The sequence below is a fragment of the Tenrec ecaudatus genome, chromosome 7, assembly GCF_050624435.1.
Source record: "Tenrec ecaudatus isolate mTenEca1 chromosome 7, mTenEca1.hap1, whole genome shotgun sequence".
NCBI lineage: Eukaryota > Metazoa > Chordata > Mammalia > Afrosoricida > Tenrecidae > Tenrec > Tenrec ecaudatus.
The window spans coordinates 134,490,986-134,511,385 of NC_134536.1; the positions used below are offsets into that span (position 1 = coordinate 134,490,986).

General features: G+C 44.4%; 1 protein-coding gene across 2 annotated transcripts in view; it reads right to left on the minus strand.

The window, feature by feature from the left end:
• ZFAND3 (zinc finger AN1-type containing 3) overlaps positions 1 to 20,400 on the minus strand; it is a 329,882-nt gene that overhangs the window by 35,652 nt on the left and 273,830 nt on the right. For both annotated transcript variants that reach the window (XM_075555169.1, XM_075555168.1), the window contains one exon: positions 3,710 to 3,877. In XM_075555169.1, coding sequence (XP_075411284.1) covers positions 3,710 to 3,877 — 168 coding nt within the window. The remainder of the gene's footprint in view (positions 1 to 3,709; positions 3,878 to 20,400) is intronic.

Genomic DNA, 20,400 nt, shown 5'->3' on the forward strand with positions numbered 1-20,400 from the left:
TTCAGGCACATCCTCCATGAAATCTAGAAAAATGCTTTCTGAATAGTCCTGTGTCAATAAGTGCAGACAGTAAATGGTAAGGCAGAAATGACCACCGAGGAATGTGGAGATGATAAAGTACTCCTAAGGCGCCAGCAAAGCATCACTCTGAGTTTTTAGTGGAATAGAAAATGTATCTTGAAAGCAATAAAGGTGGTTAGGAAAAGCATGCTGTCCCAAAGAAGAGCCTATCTGTTCACAACTGGTTCAGTTACTTATCAACTGAAAATACGCAGTGACTAACGTATGCAAACTCTTAAGCTGGTGTTTAAAAATACATTCCGTGATCATGAAAAGTCTCTGCTGTGTGTACCATGAAGGTCTGACTCAGAGAACACAGCCACCATGGCCTGTGATGTGTGTGGTCTAGGTGTGAGGAGGATGGTCAGATTTTAAAGAAACAGCCTCTCGGTGGCAACTGGGGAAGGAAGGCTCCTGTCATGAGAATGAGCTGATCAACTGGCCTACTGAGTAGAAAATGAAACAAATAAATCCATTTTTATGCAATACAGTTTCTCTATCTTGAGAAGTTAAACTGTTGAGGATGCTCTAGGATTCAAGGTATCAACCCAGCCTCACCATGAGCTGTGTTCTAATTGGAAGGTTTCACAGGAAACGAGTGCTACTTTGGTATTGTTGATTTAAAGGTTAGCTAGTCACAGCGAGGCAGAGGAGACTTCCTCTTCAAAATTCACCTCCAGTGAAAGCTCAGGGAGTGTCTTGGCAATTAACAATTCCTATCACCTCTACTCCACTCCCTATGTGCATGTGCGAAGGCTCAGAACTCGCTTTACAAATTGCTCTTTTGAAGATCAGAGGGAAGCTGAATGTGTCTGTGTGTGCTCTCGATGAGACTGTAAGTTAATGGAATTTTCAGAGAAGGCAGCTCTGGCAGTGTTTGGATGACAGCCCCGGGGTGGAAGATTCAGGGGAGCTTGGCCACTCTTCCCTTTAGAGCATCTTCCCTGCCTTTAATTGGCACCTCATTAGAAATTAATGAAAATGACATCCTCTGTTCTTCCTGCTCTAGGCATCGAATGCTACAAAAAGGCCCATCACAATTCATAACACATTCAATTTATATAGCAATGGCTCTTAAGCATTATTTATGAGATGTGAATTTCTTGTCAGCAGTTAATAACCTGTATAGAGTGGAAGGGAAGTTGGGGGGGGGGGATTGTGGGGGAAAGACACACACACACACACACACACACACACACACACACACACACACACACACACACACACACACACGATTTCCTCCAATGGAGAGTTCTGTATGAGCTCAAACTACCTTTCTGAATCTTTACTTGGAGTAGTAAATGATTGTGTGCCTCCATCCTGTCACCCCTTCCAGGGCAGTTACTGTCTCCCGGCACTCTGTGCAACCTCGTGCAAACAGCTGCACATCTCCTCCTGTCCTAGAGAGACCCATGGAGCAGACAGGCAGCAGGCACACAAGAGCCATTTGTCAGAGGCAGCTCCAGAGCTGCACGTCCCCACTGCCGCCCTTCATCTTTTAAAGTGCAGCAGTAGGGTCGGTCATTTTTTCATGGCATGTAAGTGCAATGCTCTCGGTAGGACAAATTGAACTCCCAGCTGTCTCTGGGAAGGTTACATCAGGAGAGACTAGAGACAGACTTTTTTTTTTTTTTTTTAAATCTTCCCCAGCAGAAAAGTCAAGTCTCCCTAAGGAGCAGACCCTGAGAATCAGGGCATAAGCAAAGGGACTACATGCTAGATTGCTTAAAAAGAAAATATGTCTATAGTGAACCCAAGGTAACAGGGAACTAGACATGCAGCCTCTGCAAGAGGGTGTCGAGCGCAGCAGAGTAATCTGCACTTACCACAGGCTGCCCAGGCGGCTTTGCTTAGGAGCAATGACATAATCTAACGTGCATTTCTAGATTCTTCCAGCTGGGCACTAAGACCTTCGGAAACGAGGTGGTTTGCATCAAAGCTGAAGAGTACACTGGGAGACTTGGTTACAACACTGCTGGGTCTTACAGCACTAAATTGAGGACTCTCATGCTTGCTTGACAAGGAGAGGTGGGATTAGCCACTGCTGGAGGCCAGACAGCATACTTGATGGACCAATTGCTTGATCCACTGTGGCAAATCCTGTGTAATGCCCAGGATTCGATTACTCTCAAGACAGAAACAAGAACGTAAGATAGAAGAAAATCCCATGGTTCTAATTTAAGAACCAAAGGCCTGCAATGTAAAGGCAGCAGGCAATAAGGTAGGCTTCATAACACGGACAACAGAACCAACTGTTCAACTCTCCAACAGTTCAAATAAAGACCAAAGCACGAGTGAGCAGACTACAAAAGATTAGCCAAACACCTCAGCCAGAAAGTGGTGAGCCATCAAGCGGCAGAGGTTTCTTGGCTGGGCACAGTCTCCCTGCCCTACCCATCACCTGGCAGGCTCTCCCACAGACGAAGATGCAGCCCAGGAATAAGGTTCTTCATTCCCAGGACTCACAATGAATGCAACTCCAGCTGGGAAATGGTCAGCAGTCTCTCTCCCATCTCGTAGCGTGGTCTCCTCCTCGGCACTTTTCCACAAGCATTTAATAGCAGAAATACATGCCAAGCTAAGGAAACCAGACACCTGGACCCCTGTGTGGAACCTGTTGATTTTGTTCGCCAACTCCAATCTTGCTGAGCACCCACACCCGAGCGAGCATACCTGACAGGAACAGGAGTTCCTGCGATACCCTTCTTCTCATTTCTAACAGGCAGCCCAGGCTGTCTCTTTAGAAGATGGGAGGACTTGCAGTGACTGAGACGCTACACTGCAGGGAACACAATCTTGTCCTGGGCTGCTACTCCCAGGGCCTGTGGGATAGCTATGCTTGCCCCCAAGTAGAAGCAAACTTCCCAAGAAAGCTCCTCAGGATGAGGGGCACCAGGTGCTAAGAGGCTAGAACCAGACCTCAAGAATTGACCTGAGGGCAGTTTTATGCCACAGAACAATTTTATTAATACTTTGCTATCAGATGAGAAAATAAACACAGGGACAGGAAAACTGTAAGTCAGCCTAAAATAATGCAGCTACACAGTTTTGTTCCTGGTATGACATGATATATGTGGTCAAGGAGAGAGGAAGGATTGGCCTAAGTTCTGTTCTGCTGTGGGTAGGTATAAAGTTTAAAAAGAAAAAAATCCCTGTGCAGCAATTTGAAGTGTTGGGACGGCACTGGAGAACACACAAAGGCAGGCTGCTTTACAGTTCCTCCAGGTGTTCACTGGCCAGATGCATGTTGATCAAAGAAAGTAAGGGGCACAGGAGAAAGCTTTCAGTTATCATCAATGGTGAGACACTCATGTCAAGTGTTTATGGTATGCATTCCAGAGTTTAATTTGGCCTGGCTAATTTCTACCTAAGCCATCCATGGGAAAGCGGGGGCGTCACTGGTGGTGGCAAGAAGCTGACTGAGGTAACCAGTGACAACATAACAAAGAAATCTGTACAAGAGTCCCACCCCCTCTCCGTGTGAGGTAAAATGAAGGATGTTTAGTCGTCTCAAGCTCGAGGCCCACCACTCCACTCCAGTGAGGTGCTGGGGGGTAGGGGGCGGACTGTGGCCTCTCAGGAATGCTTTACACACGGTGCCAGTGTGGCAAGGGCACCGTCCCCGCTGTGCCCCAGGGGAGATGCTTACCGCAGCGACATGATCCCAATTCCTGCTGCACCAGCTCCAGTTTGGTTTGGCACTGGAAACACCGGCGTCGACTCTTCTGTTTAGACCGACTGCTTTCCTCGGACCGTTCGGGATTCTCCAGTAGTCGTGGCCGTTTCACGGGTGAAGCCTCATTCTCCGAGTGTGAATCTGCCCAAAACAACACAGCTGGGGGTCAGGGCTAGCGCCTGGGCTGGAGAGCACAGCTGATCCACAGGCTGCCGGGCACTCTCCCAGCTGACCTGCAGCCCCTTCCCAGGAACGAGACCTGTATGGGCAAGAGCGCCTGGCCCCACGACACACACTGTGACCACCTTATGGGACAATCCTCTAACACAGAAGCTAGGCCTGCGCCTGGAGAGGAGGGCGGGGCATGGTAACAGAAACCAGTCCTTGGTTGTTCTTTTTAATATCCTCTGTACACAGAGGCCATTCCAGCTGGAAGGGGATTGGGATCTAGCACTTCACTCTGCTTGGGGATTTGTTGGTATTCGACTAGATTATAATTCCTTAGAAACAGAACCTTGTCTAAGGCTATATCACCAGTGTTTGACTGGTGATCTGCGGTCTCTAGTAAAGCTACTCGTCTTTTGTTCTCCCAAACTGAGCATGTGAAAACTAAGTCTTAAAATGCAAAATGATCCAACTTCTGAAGTGCTGGAGTTACTGCTTGTCTACCATGGCGGCTGTCTGTCCTAAGGCCTCCATTGTGTGTGTGTGTGTGTGGTGGGGGTTTGAGTGAGAAACTGGCGCGAAAACCCTATGGCTGGTGCCAAATTGGCTGGTAGAAGGAGATGTAATATGTGACAATTTGTATCTTCATAATCTTAAAAAAAAACAACATAAAACCTAAAATGCAAAAAAGTTCACACCCCAGCTGGCTCTTGTTTTCAAAACAAAGGCAGCGCTATGGGATTGAATAGTCACCACTGCTGCCAGAGGAGCTACCTCTTACCAAGGTTCCAGAGTCAATGGTACTAACCCACCTCTGGAAGGGGAGCTCCACACAGTCTTCAAATACATCCAGAACCCACCACTCCTCAGCATCATGATCACTCCCACCCTGGTCCAAGCCACCACCATCTCACCCACCTAGTACAACGATCTGTTTAACTGGTACCCCTGCTACATTCTTAAATGCCACCACAGTCATGTACCGCAAAGCAGTCCAAGTGAGCCCGTTAAGAATCAAGTTAGAGTCAAGTTACTTCCCTGATCATAAATCCTCCAATATAGCTCCCCATCCTCACAGTGAAAGTCTAAATACCACAAGCCTCTCTATTCCACCAGGATCTCTTACCTTGTCTCTTGTAACTTCCCCTCTGCTCCAGCCACACTAATCTCATTATCATCCTTCTAAGAGCCTTAGAGCCTCTGTTCCCTCTACCTGGAATACTGGTCACCGACATCTACACGGAATCTCATTTGTTTATGCTTTTTCTCTAAAGCCACATTTTCAGTGACACCCCATTCCACTGACAAAACCTGTCTGGACACCGGGTTTACATTCTTCCACAGCACTTATGTTTTCATAGGGCACCTCTGGAGCACGTGAGCTCCAGGAGGACGGACGGCTTGCCTGCTTTGGTCACTGGTGTACCTTCCATGCCGACAATTCCACAAAGGTCTCTTGCAGGAATGATCTTCTCTGAGGCCCTCCTGACTGTCTTAAGTAAGTGGCTCCAGTGAGAAGCAGCCACCTGCTGGCTCTCAGCCCTTCTCCCATCTTCCCTCTTGGGAGGAAGATGCAGCCTTCACTAGGAGGGCCCGCTAGCCCCAACACTGAGACAGGAACCGTCTGCTTAGCATTTCCCAACTCAACTGCACTGTGCACTGATATCCAGAGGGCGTGCTCCATTCAGTCTTTGTCCTACATGACATTTCCCCCAATACAAACCAATTGAACAAGGCCTTTGAGGAAAACCACAGAAAACAAGTTCAACTTATTTCCCAGCTCTGTTGAGAGGACCTATTCAGAGCCAGTCTGTGGGTGACTAAGGCTCCCACAGACATGACAGCCCCCTCCCCCTTGCCCTAGGAAAGCAACAATCTAAATGTAGATGATTACAACGCTTTTAGACACGAGGAATCCACCTTGTATGACCCAAACATTCCTCTGGGGAGGAGAATGGGGGGGGGGGAGCCTTTTAAAAAATACATCAACAAAATACAACAAAGGCACTATTTGTATTAATAATCCTACTTGGATTTTTTTAAGTTCTTATGTAACACGAAGAGAACATTAACACCAATACACATGCTTGATCTGAGATAAGGTCCCAAATCTGGAATACTGTTCTAAGGAACTCCCCCGCCACCCCTATGCTGGCATGGTGTCTGTGTGTCCCACATGGGGAGGAGGGCAGTTTGTTTTTCTTCTTACTGAGAATGTCGAGCTCTGGAAGGCCCAGAGAGGATGCCAGCACATCTTGAGGGTATAAAGGATCACTTAGACCTTAGGATAAGGCCTCTGTTATTCCAGTCGATGAAAGCGAGTGTCTCTGGAAAGGCAGCATTCACATTCAAAGCTCTTTCCTACTGGGGTCTATCCCACCAAGAATCAACTATGCGGACTATCCACTCAGCACGCTATCCTGATTGGACAACGGCCCTTTACTGCAAGGAGAAGGCAACTACTTTCAAATAAGGGAATGACGTATACAGAAAACCTTTGGTGGTTCTTTTACAAACGTATCTTTCTTGTTGGAGCATGGCACTCAAATTTATAAAGTGATCATCACCCAAACAACACATTTGGTGAGGAGCACTCCCACCCCCAAAAAGTTAGGCAGCCAGCCTAGCCTTGACCTCTTCTCTAATTTCCCATCGTATCTGATGATACAACATTAAATGCCACCACTGAGGAATACATCTACATGGCCCCATGCTAGAAGATGCTGCTTACCCTTCATCAGCGGATGTTCTATTAGACGAGAAGGCATTCTGGTGCCCTCTGATGTCCCCTACCACGGAGAGAGAAAGAAAACGAGCTCCCTAACTCTTGGCCACCTTCCAAATCATGCCACCCAGGAAAGGGTGCATCACTGATCACCTTCTTCGTGAAGCACACCATTCTTCAGCGCTTTCTCACAAGTCAACTTAGTGTGTTAATTAGAAGGTAATGAAATAAATAGCGGTCTACAGGATCATCATTATGTCTGCATAAGAAATTACATCTCATCTGCTAATTACTTAATGAAACCTTGTGCCACTGGGTGAGTTGCCTAAGTAAGAGAAACAGATGTCCAGGACAGGAATTCTAATTATCCAATAATGAACTAAATAATTCAACTGATCAACTACACATTTTATGTCAATTAGAAATAAATAAATAATGCCACTTAGAAATAAGAAAGACAAAGACACAACCAAGACTAAAGGAACCATCCATTAAAAAAAAATTAATCCAACTTCAATTCTTTACTTTTTCCTCAGAAATATCTTTCGCTTCGCCGTGAAGCATTTTCAACCTCCGGAGCAATGCAGGGAAGCACAGTTTGAACGTGGGCATTAAGGGTTAAATGTGGAGAGAAAGGGGAACGGAAATAACTTACATGCAGCTGTAACTGTCAAGAGAAATGAGCCCTTGCCAGGAGCATGCTCGTTAGCAGCAGGAGGACCTGCAGTGGTGAGCGAGAAATGAAGGCCACCCCAGGAGTTACGAGTAATCTTTTCTTCCCCCTTCCCATTAAAGTGTTATTTATTTTTGTTGTTGTGCATATACACAGTGAAACGCGCGCCAAGTCAATAGTTTCTGCATGCATGATCTAGCGGTCTGACCACACCGGCTGTGCAACCACGCTCATCCTTCTTTTCTGAGCTTCTTCCCTCGTCAACATGAACCCACTTCTTCCCCTACCTCCAAGCCCTGGTTTCTATCTTTTAAGCTGCTGTTGCCCCATATAGATATAGTTCTTTAAAGGGTATAATGTTCAAGGCAGATCTATTTTACTAGTTATGCTAAACTATTGCTTAGTTTTAAGAAGTCTTCAGGGGATAGTTTTGGTTGAGGGTTTATCTCTAGGCAATAGTTTCAGGGCTCATCTACCCTCCCCATGGCTAGAGTCTATGAGATCTTAAATCTGTTCTGTAATTCTCTCCTGTTCAGGATAAATGATAGAATCTGCTCAAAATGTCTGGTAGCCAGGCACCATCTAGTTCCTCTGGTCTCTGTTAAAGGAGACAGTTATTCATATACACGATGTTCTCTTGAGCCAACAAAGTAGCCCCACCCCCTTATTCTTTAGAACATAATCTTTAGTCTGGATGTACCCACCCAGAGAAGAGCTGCCGCTGGATGTACCCACCCAGAGAAGAGCTGCCGCTGGATGTACCCACCCAGAGAAGAGCTGCCGCACCTCCATGACAGTCACAGCTGTTTTTGTTCTCATCAACACCCCCACCAATATCCCAAAGAATGGGAAAGTATGCAAAGATGCTTGACACAACTGCTGTATGGACTGTTATAAGAGCTGTAAGAGCCCCCAATAAAATGATTTAAGAAAAAAAGAATGGGAAAGATGTCACCTTCCATCTTCGAGTCAAAGGAAAGTCTGGTGAAGAATCACATGAATCAATGAGGAAAGGACGCTTCAGAAAAACATTTTACCTATTAGCCCCAGAGGTTTAAAGACAGCCAGCCATGGCTTCATTTATGACAGAGAATCAGTACAAGAGATTTTGAACAGCTAATACTTTACAGACCAAAAAGCCTTCTAATTGTGATTTTCTCGCCACTCTCAGAAAATAGTGAAAAGACTTCCAATTTAGGAACACAGTTTAACTGGAAAGCTTGACTGGAGACAAAAAACAGAGCTACTTCTTTTAAAATTCTGCTTTGTCTCTGACAGAAATTCACATTTGTTCCTTACTGTCACTGTTCTTGTCTTTATTACTCATGTTCTCCCCCCAAAATTTCCAAATAAACTGTGTCGGGCCTGTCACCGTGGAACCCCATCTCTCTCAATCTTCTGTCACTGTGCAGCTGGCAGCCTGCACCCCCCACCCCCCACCCTGCTCACTGTGACCGTGGCCTTCCAGTATCTCAGGCTGGCTCCAGCCCCTGTACCAGCCAACCCTCACAATTTAGAGGCAGGGAGGGGGAGAAGCAATGTGGCAAAAAAGAAAAGGAAGCCTGTCTATTCCCTTCACCCACACCTTCCCTTACTTCTAAGAAGGAAAGATGAATCTGTTTAATCTCAGGCTCCATGACAGCTTTTGAGGCACTCAATCAGTTTTTTAGAACCTATCACAGTCTCTTGACAGATTGACATTTATGATCCCAACAGCCTGTGCAAACATCAGTAAGAGTAATAATTAATGAACCCTCACACATCACTGCTATCTCTCCGTCGACCACTGAAAGGGAGCTGAAGCAGCTAAAACCTTTGCCATGGGACACACCACACTCCCTGGAAAACCAGGTGAGAGAGAGGGACCCCTCCCTGAGTGTCCCCTATGCTCTGCCTCCAGTGTATGCAGAGACTGCAGTCAACCTCTCCTGGCATTTTCCTGTGTGCCATGAAAGGCTGCAGGGCAGAAAGGCCCTCTGTTAGCCATTTATAAAGAAAATCTCCTCTGCTGGGATTTCCCCTTTCTTTTCCCGTCTCTTCCTAATAGCCCTAGGACAATTCTGAAATGCAACCTGTTAAAAAGCTTCAACATGGACAGAGAAGCTGAAGGCTTTGGAGGAGGCCGGCTGTTACAATTTGGTGGCGAATGCAGCCGTTCTCAGTTGATCTATGCTATGGAGATGAATCCAGCTTGAAATACTGGTAATTACACCTGAGATGCCAGTCCTAGATCATATCATTTTAAAGGTCAGTTGTACTCAAACTGCCAGGCAGTGCGAGTCTTAAACTTTAATCCTCCACCCACCCCCACTCAGCCATGTGATTTTCTCTGACAATGTAATATCTGCTATTAGAGATAGGAAGGCGGTCTCTGGTCTCCCTATCCATCACCTCTTCCTCCCAGCTGTAAACTCATGCCTGCCTCGAGGAGCGGCCCTGCAGGAGTGTGTGAGCGCTCCCAGGTGCTCAGTCCTCCTCGACACAATGCTGTAAGGGTGCTGTTGTGTATCCTGAGTCCATTCCCCCATGCAGTAATCTGTGTGACAGAGGGCCACTGTCCACAGGGTTACTATACTTCAGTCTTGATAGCAGACTGCCACGTCTTTCTCCACAGCGGGCTGGAGGTTCCAAGCAATGACTTTTAGGTTAGCTGCTGAGTACTTAAATCACTGTACCACCACTATGCTTCCAAAGGCATTAGAATTTGGGGGGTGGGGGGGGGCTGAGGGGGCAGAGGTGTGTGTGTGAGATAACTATATCACCCAATCTTCCTTAGGGGCAGTAATTTTTAAGGTTGGAAGACAATTTAAAGAGCAGCAAAGCATGCTGAAAGTCAGGAGTCACACTAATTCGAACCATTCCGGAAAGGAGAACCCCAACCCCCTCCACAAGGCATGTTCAAAGGCTAGGACCAGATTTTTGGCTTCCCTTCTGTTTTCCCTTCTGCTGAGCAGGAAGCTGGAGGTGGATTTGGGCGGCACCCTTGGCACCAAAAACCAGGTTATTATGAATGCATTATAGAAGAGAGCAAGAGAAGCAACAGAAAGAAGAACTCTCCATTAAATAAAGCAAACTTAAATAAAAATTAGTAGCATCCATGCCAAACAATTCTAAACAAAAGTCTTTCCCCTCCATTCTAACTAACTGTTCTTGAGAGCTGGCTTTTAGTGGGCACCCTAAAACATGGGGAGCCCACGTGTCACAGAACACAACTGTTCCACAGGGTTTTCCTGTTTCAGAAGTGGATCACCAGGTGTTTCTTCTGGTTCTAATCTCTAAGCCTTTTACTTCTTTCTACTTCTGCCTTATGGGACTGGCCAGGGTGTCTAGTAAAATGCTGAATATGAATGCTGATAAAGGGCATCCTTGCCTTGTACTCAATCTTTAATACAATAGCAAAATTCAAGGAATAGAGCAATAAGTACTTGTGTACACTAACATTTACATTCAATGTCTATATTTGTCACACTGCTTTCCTTCTCTATTTACACCCAACCATTTGATAAATTTACAAACATAAAAATACTTCCTTGCCAGAATGTCACAACTAATAAGCAGGATTTTCCCCAACATGACCAAAATATCACATTTAAGAATATTAACAATTTTCCAATGTGACTTCATATTCAGTCCACTTTTAAATGATCTCTATTGTCTCTGAAGTATGTACAATGTTGTGTATTGCATCTGGCTCTTCTGCCTGTTTACCTGGAACGGTATTCCTCCAACTCCTTGTTCACTCATTTTGTTATTAGCTCAAATGACGCGAACCTCCTCCACAGGCCCGTGGCACGTACATCACCACTTTTATTATGGCATCATTTTGTAAGGAAGGTGATTTTTAATTGTACATCTACATCTCCTCTGTTACATATTCCGATCATAAATGTGTAAACTTCTCAGCAGGCCTCTGACAAAACCAAGTGGTTGGAGAGTTGGCACAGGTAAGAGCAGGTGAAAACAGGTAGTACTGGGTAAATCAGCCCTGTTAAGTTGTACTTTGGGAGAACTGGGGGAAAATGGTCCTCCTCCAATTGCTTGCAATGCACCTCTGTCAGATACTGGATATCAGAATATGGTTCACTTGTGCCTTGGCAAGGAGTAGATGCTAGGTAAATATTAGGTGACAAGCCAGCTAACTGCCAGTGCTGTACAGTACATGAGAGTGTAAAAGTATTCCTTGTGACTTAAGATGGTCTCAGGCAGCCACACAAATCATCCCTCCAAAGATTTCCTTTTTTTTAAGAATCAGGAATTTATTGAATAATAGTGTTAATATCACATACAAAAAACATTTTGCTAAAGATAATTCAAGATTTGTTAGCAATACATGATATGGAACTGGCCAGAAAGTCAAGCCAGATCCGGAACAGGATGTAGTATGAGGAATATCATTGCTGACATCAGAGTGTATCAAGAAAAATGTTTACCTGTACATTATGGACTTGTGAATGCATTCCCTGGTGTGGGTTACAACAAACTCTACATAACATTTTCAAGAATCAGAGTCCAAAAACACTTCGTTGTGATCATGCCCAAACTGTACATGGATCAGGATCTAAATCCTTGTACAAGAGACTGTTTCATGACTTAAAATAAGGAAAGGTGTGCATCAGGGGTTATCCTTTGATCACAATTATTCAAACTGTATGTAGGGCAAATAATTGGAGAATCTGGACTACTGAAAGAGCATCCTCTTAGGCTGAGAAGAAGACTCATTAACAACATGTGATAATCCAGCCTTGCTTGCTGGAAGTCAAGGGAATTCGGTGCTTGGTGAGAAGAGGGAAGGCTTCGGGAAGAATCGCAACTCAGTGTAAAGAAAACCAAAGCCCTCACAACAGCACCGAGATGATAAATGGACCAAAAGCTGACGTTTCAAAGATTTCATTTTGCTTCAATCCATAGTCAAAGCTCTTTGAAGCAGCAGTCAAGAAATCAAACAAAATATTGCATTGGGCTTATCTGCTCCATAAGGACTCTTTGAAGTGGTGCAGAGCAAGGCTATCACTTTGTTTGAGGACTAAGATATACCTGACCAAAGCCATGGCATTTCCAACTCTTTTACGCCTATAAAATTTTGATATTGAGTAAGAATCACCCTAGAATACTGGGTACATTAATTATGGTGTTTGCAAAGAATTTTTTTCTAATAAATGTCAGAATTTATTGTTTGTTTTTTCCTTTTTAAAAAAAATCATTTTATTAGGGACTCATACAACTCCTATCACAATCCATACATACATCAATTGTGTAAAGCACATTTGTACATTCATTGCCCTCGTTCTCAAAACATTTGCTCTCCACCCAAGCCCCTGGCATTAGGTCCTCATTTTTTTCCCTCCCTCCCCACTCCCCCCTCCCTCATGAACCCTTGATAATTTATAAATTATTATTTTGTCATATCTTGCTCTATCCCACGTCTTCCTTCCCCAACTTTTCTGTTGTATGTCCCCCAAGGAGGAGGTCACATGTAAATCCTTGAAATTGGTTCCCCCTTTCCAACTCACCCTACCTATCCCCTCCAAGTATCGTCACTCACACCAGTGGAGAGGTCTGGGGGGCCGGCCCCAACCCCAACTACTAAGGGGACATCTACCCCTCCCCTCAGAAGAATTTATTTCAAAGGACGGCACTGAAGCTACAGCTCCGGGAGAGGGGCATATCTGATTGGAGTACACGGGAGCAGATGAAGGGGGAGGAGGAGAGAGTGGAGCACATATCATGGCCCACCAGGCCAGGAGGTCGATGTTCCCAATAAGAACAGCCAGTCCAGAGAGGACCACATGGCCCACCACACTATGAGACATGACTTCCCTCACTGACCCATAGCCCTACAGGGGACAACACCGAAGACACAGTGAGGTAATTGCACCCGATTGGATCCCACCCCACCAAGGCAAAACATTATGGGAGTATAACAGAACATCAAGGGAATGGAGCGGTGAGATCCCCAGGGAATGCTGAAGGTGGACTTTGAGGCCAGGGCGTGGTGCCCCAACAGACTGGATTGGAAAACACTCCTAAAGGCCAACAAACAATCCTTGGACTAACTACAAGGTTTTCTTTATTGTTGTGTTTTGTTCTGTCATTGGTTTGTTGTTGTTGTGTTGTATATTGTCGCTTGGTTATGCTCTGTCTTGTTTCTGTGCATGTTATTATCTCTGCAGGTCTGTCTAAATAAGATAGGCTGGATGAACACTTGGAGGAGAAAACGATGGGACTAATAATTCCGTAGGGACATGGGAGACGGGGAGGTGGGGGGAAAGGTAGTGGTTAACAAACCCAGGGACAAGGGAACAACAAGCGATACAAATAGATGTGAGGAGGGTGTGGGAGGCTGGGTTGGGCATGATCAAGGGTAATGTAGCTAAGAGGAATTGCTGAAACCCTGGTGGGGACTGACCATGAGAGTGGGACAGGAGGGAAGTCAAAGGAAATAGAGTAAAGAACTGGGAGGCAGAGGGCATTTATAGAGGTCTAGATAAAGACATGTGCATATGCAAATATATTTACACATAAGGATGGGGAAATAGATCTATGTGCATATATTTATAAGGTTAGTACTAAGGTAGCAGAGGGACATTGGGCCTCCAATCAAGTACTCCCTCAACGCAAGAGTACTTTTTTCTATTACACTGGCATTCTAAGATGCTCACCTTCCTGACACAACCGCTTAAGACAAAGTAGGTGAACAACTAAATGGTGAAGAAAGCTGATGGTGCCCAGCTATCAAATGATTTCCTTTCTAATGGAGCCCAGGTGTAGTGGGTACACGTTGGGCTGCAATCCGCAGGGTCAGCAGTTTGAAACCACCGGCAGCTCTTGCGGTCTTGAGGAGAAAGTCTGGGCTTTCCACTCCCATAAATAGTTACAGTCTCAAAAACCCACATGGGATCACTATGAGTCAGCATTGAATCGATGACAGTCGGTTTTGGGGAAAACCTTCTTGGCCTCATCTGTCCTTCCATTCCTGACTCTTCATTGCTGTTATTAGGTTCTATGGAGTCAATCCAGTGCCAACCCTGACTCTACACTGCTTTTTATGGTTGATGAAAGGCATATATATGTATTTTCACGGCTTCAACTCCAAAGTGTTCTTATTTCAAACCTAAAGAAAATGTTCACTAGATTAAACAACATAAAGCAAAATCCCAGGAAGGTTCACTTGCAAAAATAATCACAACCTCATTCAATTCACAAGCTGCTGATTTGCTCTAGTTAGGTTATATAGCCCCCTAGCGTAACGATCTTTTAGTCCATGGCTTTCTACTCCCCCATAAGTCTGGGAAACCCCGGGGGCAGGGTCTGAGTCAGCATGGCTCAGTGACAGTGAGTTTGGTTTTGGAGTCTAAGGCTGGGACAAGAGTCACTCTTAGGTCTAGATACAATGTGGGCACAAATCCTGTTGGGCCTGCTTTCAGAATTTTCTATACATGTTGCTGTGCATCTACAACGGGCTGTTTGATGGGTTTTAGGGAAATAAAGCTGCTGTTTATTATTCCTCAATCTCTCTGACCACAATCAGGAGGGAGGGAGGGAGAGGGAGAGGGAGAGGGAGAGGGAGAGGGAGAGGGAGAGGGAGAGGGAGAGAGAGAGAGAGAGAGAGAGAGAGAGAGAGAGAGAGAGAGAGAGAGAGAGAGAACACAAACTCATGGCTTTCCCTGCATCATGTTCAGTAATCCCAACCCTGGTCTGGTTCTCCATTCAAACCGCACTTGGAAGTCACGGCCAACTTTTGTCTATTATAGAAAACAATCAAGGCACACAGGAATCTATTGGGGATTTTCATTAAAAACATTTTTGATAGTTTTCTTCTTTTTTTAAATTGCCTATTACTAATAGGTATCCAAATCCCTATTAGCAAACTAAGAGGGATTTGGATACCAGGAAGTAGAGTGCTACTGAAGTAAATACCTAAAAACTGGAAGTGGCTTTGGAATTGGGTAAATGAGAATTGGGCAGAGTTTTAAGACTATTTAGATACTTAGTAGGAGTAGCCTAAATTGCCCTCAAAACATGGCTGGTAGGAATATGGGCATTAAAAAGTGATTATTGATGAGGGATCAGCTGGAAGTGAGGAACATGGCAGAGAATGCTTCTATTATCTTAGAAAATACACAACACTATAAACAGAATGTGGTAGAAATGTGAACGCTAAGGAGGTTTCTGGTGAGGTGGGGGAAGAAAGATGTTACCAGACACTGGAGGAAAAGCAATCATTTGCAAAGTGGTGAAAAGCTTGGGTAAAATGCGCTCTACTGTTTGCTAGAAAGTAAAATTTTAAAGTAACTATTCAGTTAGCTAAGGACACTCCCACGCAAAGTATTATAGCCTTAACTTCTCCGTGTGGCTTCTACTAAATATAAGGAAGGAGAAAGAGAAGAAATTGTTAAACAAAAAGCAAGCCTAAACCAAAGCCATTGCCCTGGAGCCCATTTAGTCACAGGGCGCAGGCAGCTTCTCCACCAGCAAAATGACGATGTGCTTGAAAAGCCAATTTTGTTGGCCACAAACCAAGACTCCAAAGTGCTACGGGGGTTCCTTCAAAACAAAGTAGCCCTGATTAATTCGGGAGGCTCTTAATCCATCTGGACTGCAAAGGCCAGACAGAGGCATGTCTCAGATATCCATCAACCCTCTCGGCAGACGCCAGGCATAGAGGTGAGCGTATCCAGACAAGATCTGTGGAGAACTCTGAGTGTGGGCTACCTTGATATAGGTCTGAGGACCTTAAGATTTCTGAGAAAGATATAAAGAGTCACGGTGGTAGAATGGGTTAAGTGCTGGGCTGTCGGCAGGAAGGTAGGCGATTCAAACCCACCAGCGAGCCCCAAAGTCAAAGTTGACGGGGTCTACTTCCATAACCATTCAAAGCCTTAGACAACCTGCAGGCTAGTTCCACTCTGCTGAGTTGGAATTAACTCAGTGGCAGCTAGGTATGGTTTGTTTCAGACCATTCTCAAATTCCACCATGCATTGTCCATGTGGACTGGAGGATAGATAGAGATAGGAAACACTGAAGAAAAGCTGTTTAGACTTCTGGGATTTCATAGGCAGACAATGACTCAAAGAAATACTGGGCTAAACGAGGTGCTACCTACCCTTCAAAGGAAAGGAGCAAAGACCCCGAGGACAGAGCTGAGGAGGTGGAGGCCAGAGAGGTGGGCCCAGAGGCACGGGCAGAGCCTCAGCCTACAAAGCAGTATCTGCAGGCCTGGAAACCCAATGGAATTGATCCTGTTGGGTTTTGGACTTGTGACCCTCCCATCCCTTCTAATCTTGCCTTTCTTTAAAGGGAATATCTATCCTATTACAGCACTGTATTCTGGCAGAGAGATTATTTTCCAGTCTCTCAGAGCCACAGATGGAAAGGAATTTTGCCCTAGGATGGGTCTTACTCAGTCTCATTCATACTTGATTTAGACAATGAGATTTAGAACGTGATTAAATCATCTTGGATTTAGGGTGGGCCTTACTTTCAATGACCAGAGCCTTTATAAGAGTGGACACAGATGAGAAAAACAAAGAAGGAGATCATTGTGAAAAAGAAGGCAGAGAATGAAGTGATATAACCGCAAGCACGATGCCAGGAGCCACCAGGAGCTGGCAGGCAGATTTTCCCCTGGAGCTTTGGAGGGAGTATAGCCCTACCAAGACTTTGATGTCAGTCTTTGAAACCCCAGAACTATAAGAAAATAAATCTGTTGTTGGAAGCCACTAGAGCTTATGGTACTGTTATGTTGGCTCTTGGAAACCAATACAGCAATTTTTTGCAACAACTAACTATAGATTCTTATGTGATCATAAGAATTAACACCAAAAATTCATGTACATTATACCAGATTTCCCGATAACATCTAGCAAAACTCTTAAGATACGGGTATTTATAACGGAAAGTCCCAAGCCCATTGCTGTGGAGTCCGTTTTAACTCACAAGGCTGCTAGCAAACAGCAGAACTGCCCCACGGGGGTTTCCAGGCTGGCAGCAAGCTTGATGGAAGCAGACTTTAAGCAACTGGTAAGTTTTAACCACCAACCTTTTTTAGGCTTGCAGCCAAGTATTAGCCAAGTGCCATGGGGTTCCTTTCACTGATACTGACGGTCATTCCCCACTTGTCACACAGTCTTCTGCCAATCTCTAATCTGTTCTCCATTTCTACAATTTTGTATGTAAGAACGTCACACAAATGAAATCATACAATATGTAGCATTTTCTGCTAAGCTCATTTTTGAAGGAAACTAACCATAGCAGAGATGTGACCCCCCCCCCAAAAAAAATCCTCATTCTAGAAGCTTCCCTGACACGCAAGGGGGCTTCAATAGGCTATGGAAAGACAAAGACATGAAATTCCCATCCACTTTTTGAAGGCTATCAACGGGGTAATTATCATCAACCCTATTTTACAGATGAGGTTGAGTGACTGGCGAGGAGAGTTGAAATGTGACCTGAGGCAGTCTAGCTTAGAGCACTTGTTCTAAACCGCTATGTTATCCTGTCTCCAAGGGTTGGTGCGCTCTCAGCGCTGGCCCACTGCTGTCGATTCTTACTCATAGTGACCCTACAGCAGACAGTAGAACTGCCTACATGGTTACCTAGGAAGTGTTCTTTTTTTGTGTATGTTTAAATTAAATATTGGTACTATATATTTAATAAATCCTATTATACTAGTATTTTCATTTAGAAAGCATGTTTAAGGTCTTAATATAAAATTTAAATAATAAAGGAACTTGAGGAATTAAAATAAATCGCTGATTGAGAGAAGCAGTAAAAATAAGTTTAATATTCTTCGACATATTATTTGCTCAATTAGTCCGATTATTAATTTACTCCTCATTGCCACTGTTAGAAAGTCCTATTGGTTTGTTTAAATACAATTTATATAATAGAAAAATAAATATTACAGAAGACATTTCAAATAAAAATCTACTTTTCAGAGATGACAAAATAATAATAATTTATAAATGATCAAGGGTTCATGGGGGGTAGGAATGGGGAGGGAAGGAGAAAAATGAGGAGCTGATATCAAGGGCTCAAGTAGAAAGCAAATGTTTGTTTTTTCTCATTTTCCTTTTTTCCCTCCCCCTCCCTACCAAAAGCAAATATTTTGAGAATGATGATGGCAACAAATGTACAAATGTGCTTGATACAATGGATGGATGTATGGATTGTGATAAGAATTGTATAAACTCCCAATAAAATGATTTTAAAATCTACTTTTTATCTTTTAGTATAATTTACATTACGTGCATAATATGAAATTTCAGATGAACAGATTTCCTACCTTGTTAAAGTAATATCGCACATGCCGACATGACATGACAGAGGGAGGTTCCTACAGGTTGACTTTGGGTAGAGGCTAGCCTAGCTCTGAATAAGAGCAATCCAGGAAGGCTTCCTGGCAGGAATGTATCTGGCATTTGGCCACAGCAGTCAGGTCTGGCTGGAGCTAGGAATGCTTTTGAAAAGGCCAGTGGACCATGCCACTGGAACTTGGCCAAATGCAGGGCAGAGGTGGGGCCCTCACAGGCCCAATGCTGGGGAGCTAACTGCTCAGGGCTGCTGGGCTGCCTTGGTCTCTGCAGAGGTGTGCTCTGGTGGCCAGCTAACACCCCCCCCCCCAACTTGCAGCTGGTCTGGTCTATAATTTTTTCGGAAACAGACTGCCAGAATTTTCCCCCATGCAGCAGATGGCAGGTTCAGGTCTCTCATCTTCTGGTTAGCAGCTCAACACGTGCTGCCTGGGCTTCTCAGTACATGTCAAGAGCCCATTTCTGTGCCTCCGTGAGAGTCCCTGATAAACGAGTGCTACTTCCCATGGATACAAGACCTAACTCTCTCTAGATAAGTATGGGAATCAAGACAAGAACCCTCTGTGTCCCACAGACTCTTCTTGTTCAGAGAGAACCATGCAGCTGCCCCAGGGCACTCTATCCTCTGCTCTTAGAAGATGGTTCCTAAGACTTACTCCTCCTACCATTTTCTCCTCATGGCTAATTCGCTGAATTTCTATGGATCTATGTCATCTTGTATTTCTATAAAGTCAGCCTTTTCCCTTTTATTTTCAACTCTGGTGTATTAACTGTTCCATTGTTATAAATAGGGTAATACCATTTTTTTGTTTCCCCAAATAGAAAAAAAGCTAAATATTTTCATTTGAAAATTTATTTTTCTTAATGACCAGCAAATAAAAGACATGCCTTTTTATCCTTATATGGGGCCCAAAGGCAGGAACCCATCTCCTATTCTCAACCACCCTGATAGTCTCCCGCGGCATGGATGAGTAGACAAAAAGTCTCCTTAGAAACCAGGTAAGAGTGCAAGCCATTCTTGCAGCCTCCATCCCTGCTTGTTATACTGTTTAAAGAGAGGGCATAATCTGCAGCTAAATTCCAGGGAGAGGTGCCTGGTCAATAGACCCCGTCAGGCTGGCTATACAGTAGTCATCCTTGGAGGCTGGTGCTTGGCTTAGGAGCACTTCCTTGGTTTAGCTTCCCCATTAGCCAAGACCTGCCTTGAGTGCTCAGCTAAACCCTATTACTTTTCTCATAGATTTTTCAGTTATTCATTGCAATGGACAAAGGACCCTCAAAAGATAATCTTTCATTTTTATAACCTGCTTGGGTATTTTAGAGTTCAACAACATTACAATACATTGATTCTTTTTTAAGTATTACGATTACAGCATTGTATGGACACAATTTAAGGTAGCACTATTAAGGTGAAACAAAACAGAGCAAAGATTAGAAAATCCCTTGTCATTGAGTCTGTTCTGACTCCTGGAGACTCTGTAGGGAAGGCTATGAACAGTCTGTGTGGGTTTCCAAGACTAATTCTTTTTTTTTAAATTTCCCCCCAAGACTAACTCTTTATGGGAGCAGAAAGCTTCATCTTTCTCCTACAGAGTGGCTGGTAGTCTTGAACTGATCTTGAGGTTAGGAGCCCAAGGTGACCCCATTTCACCATCAGAGCTAAAGAGCTACTCCTTAAAGACTACATGCACAAGTCTCCAAATTCTGTTGCCTAACTATAAATTACTTCTCTTTTCCAGTATTACTAGAAAATTGAAAGAACTTTGAGGCTGTGAAGTACCTATGCAT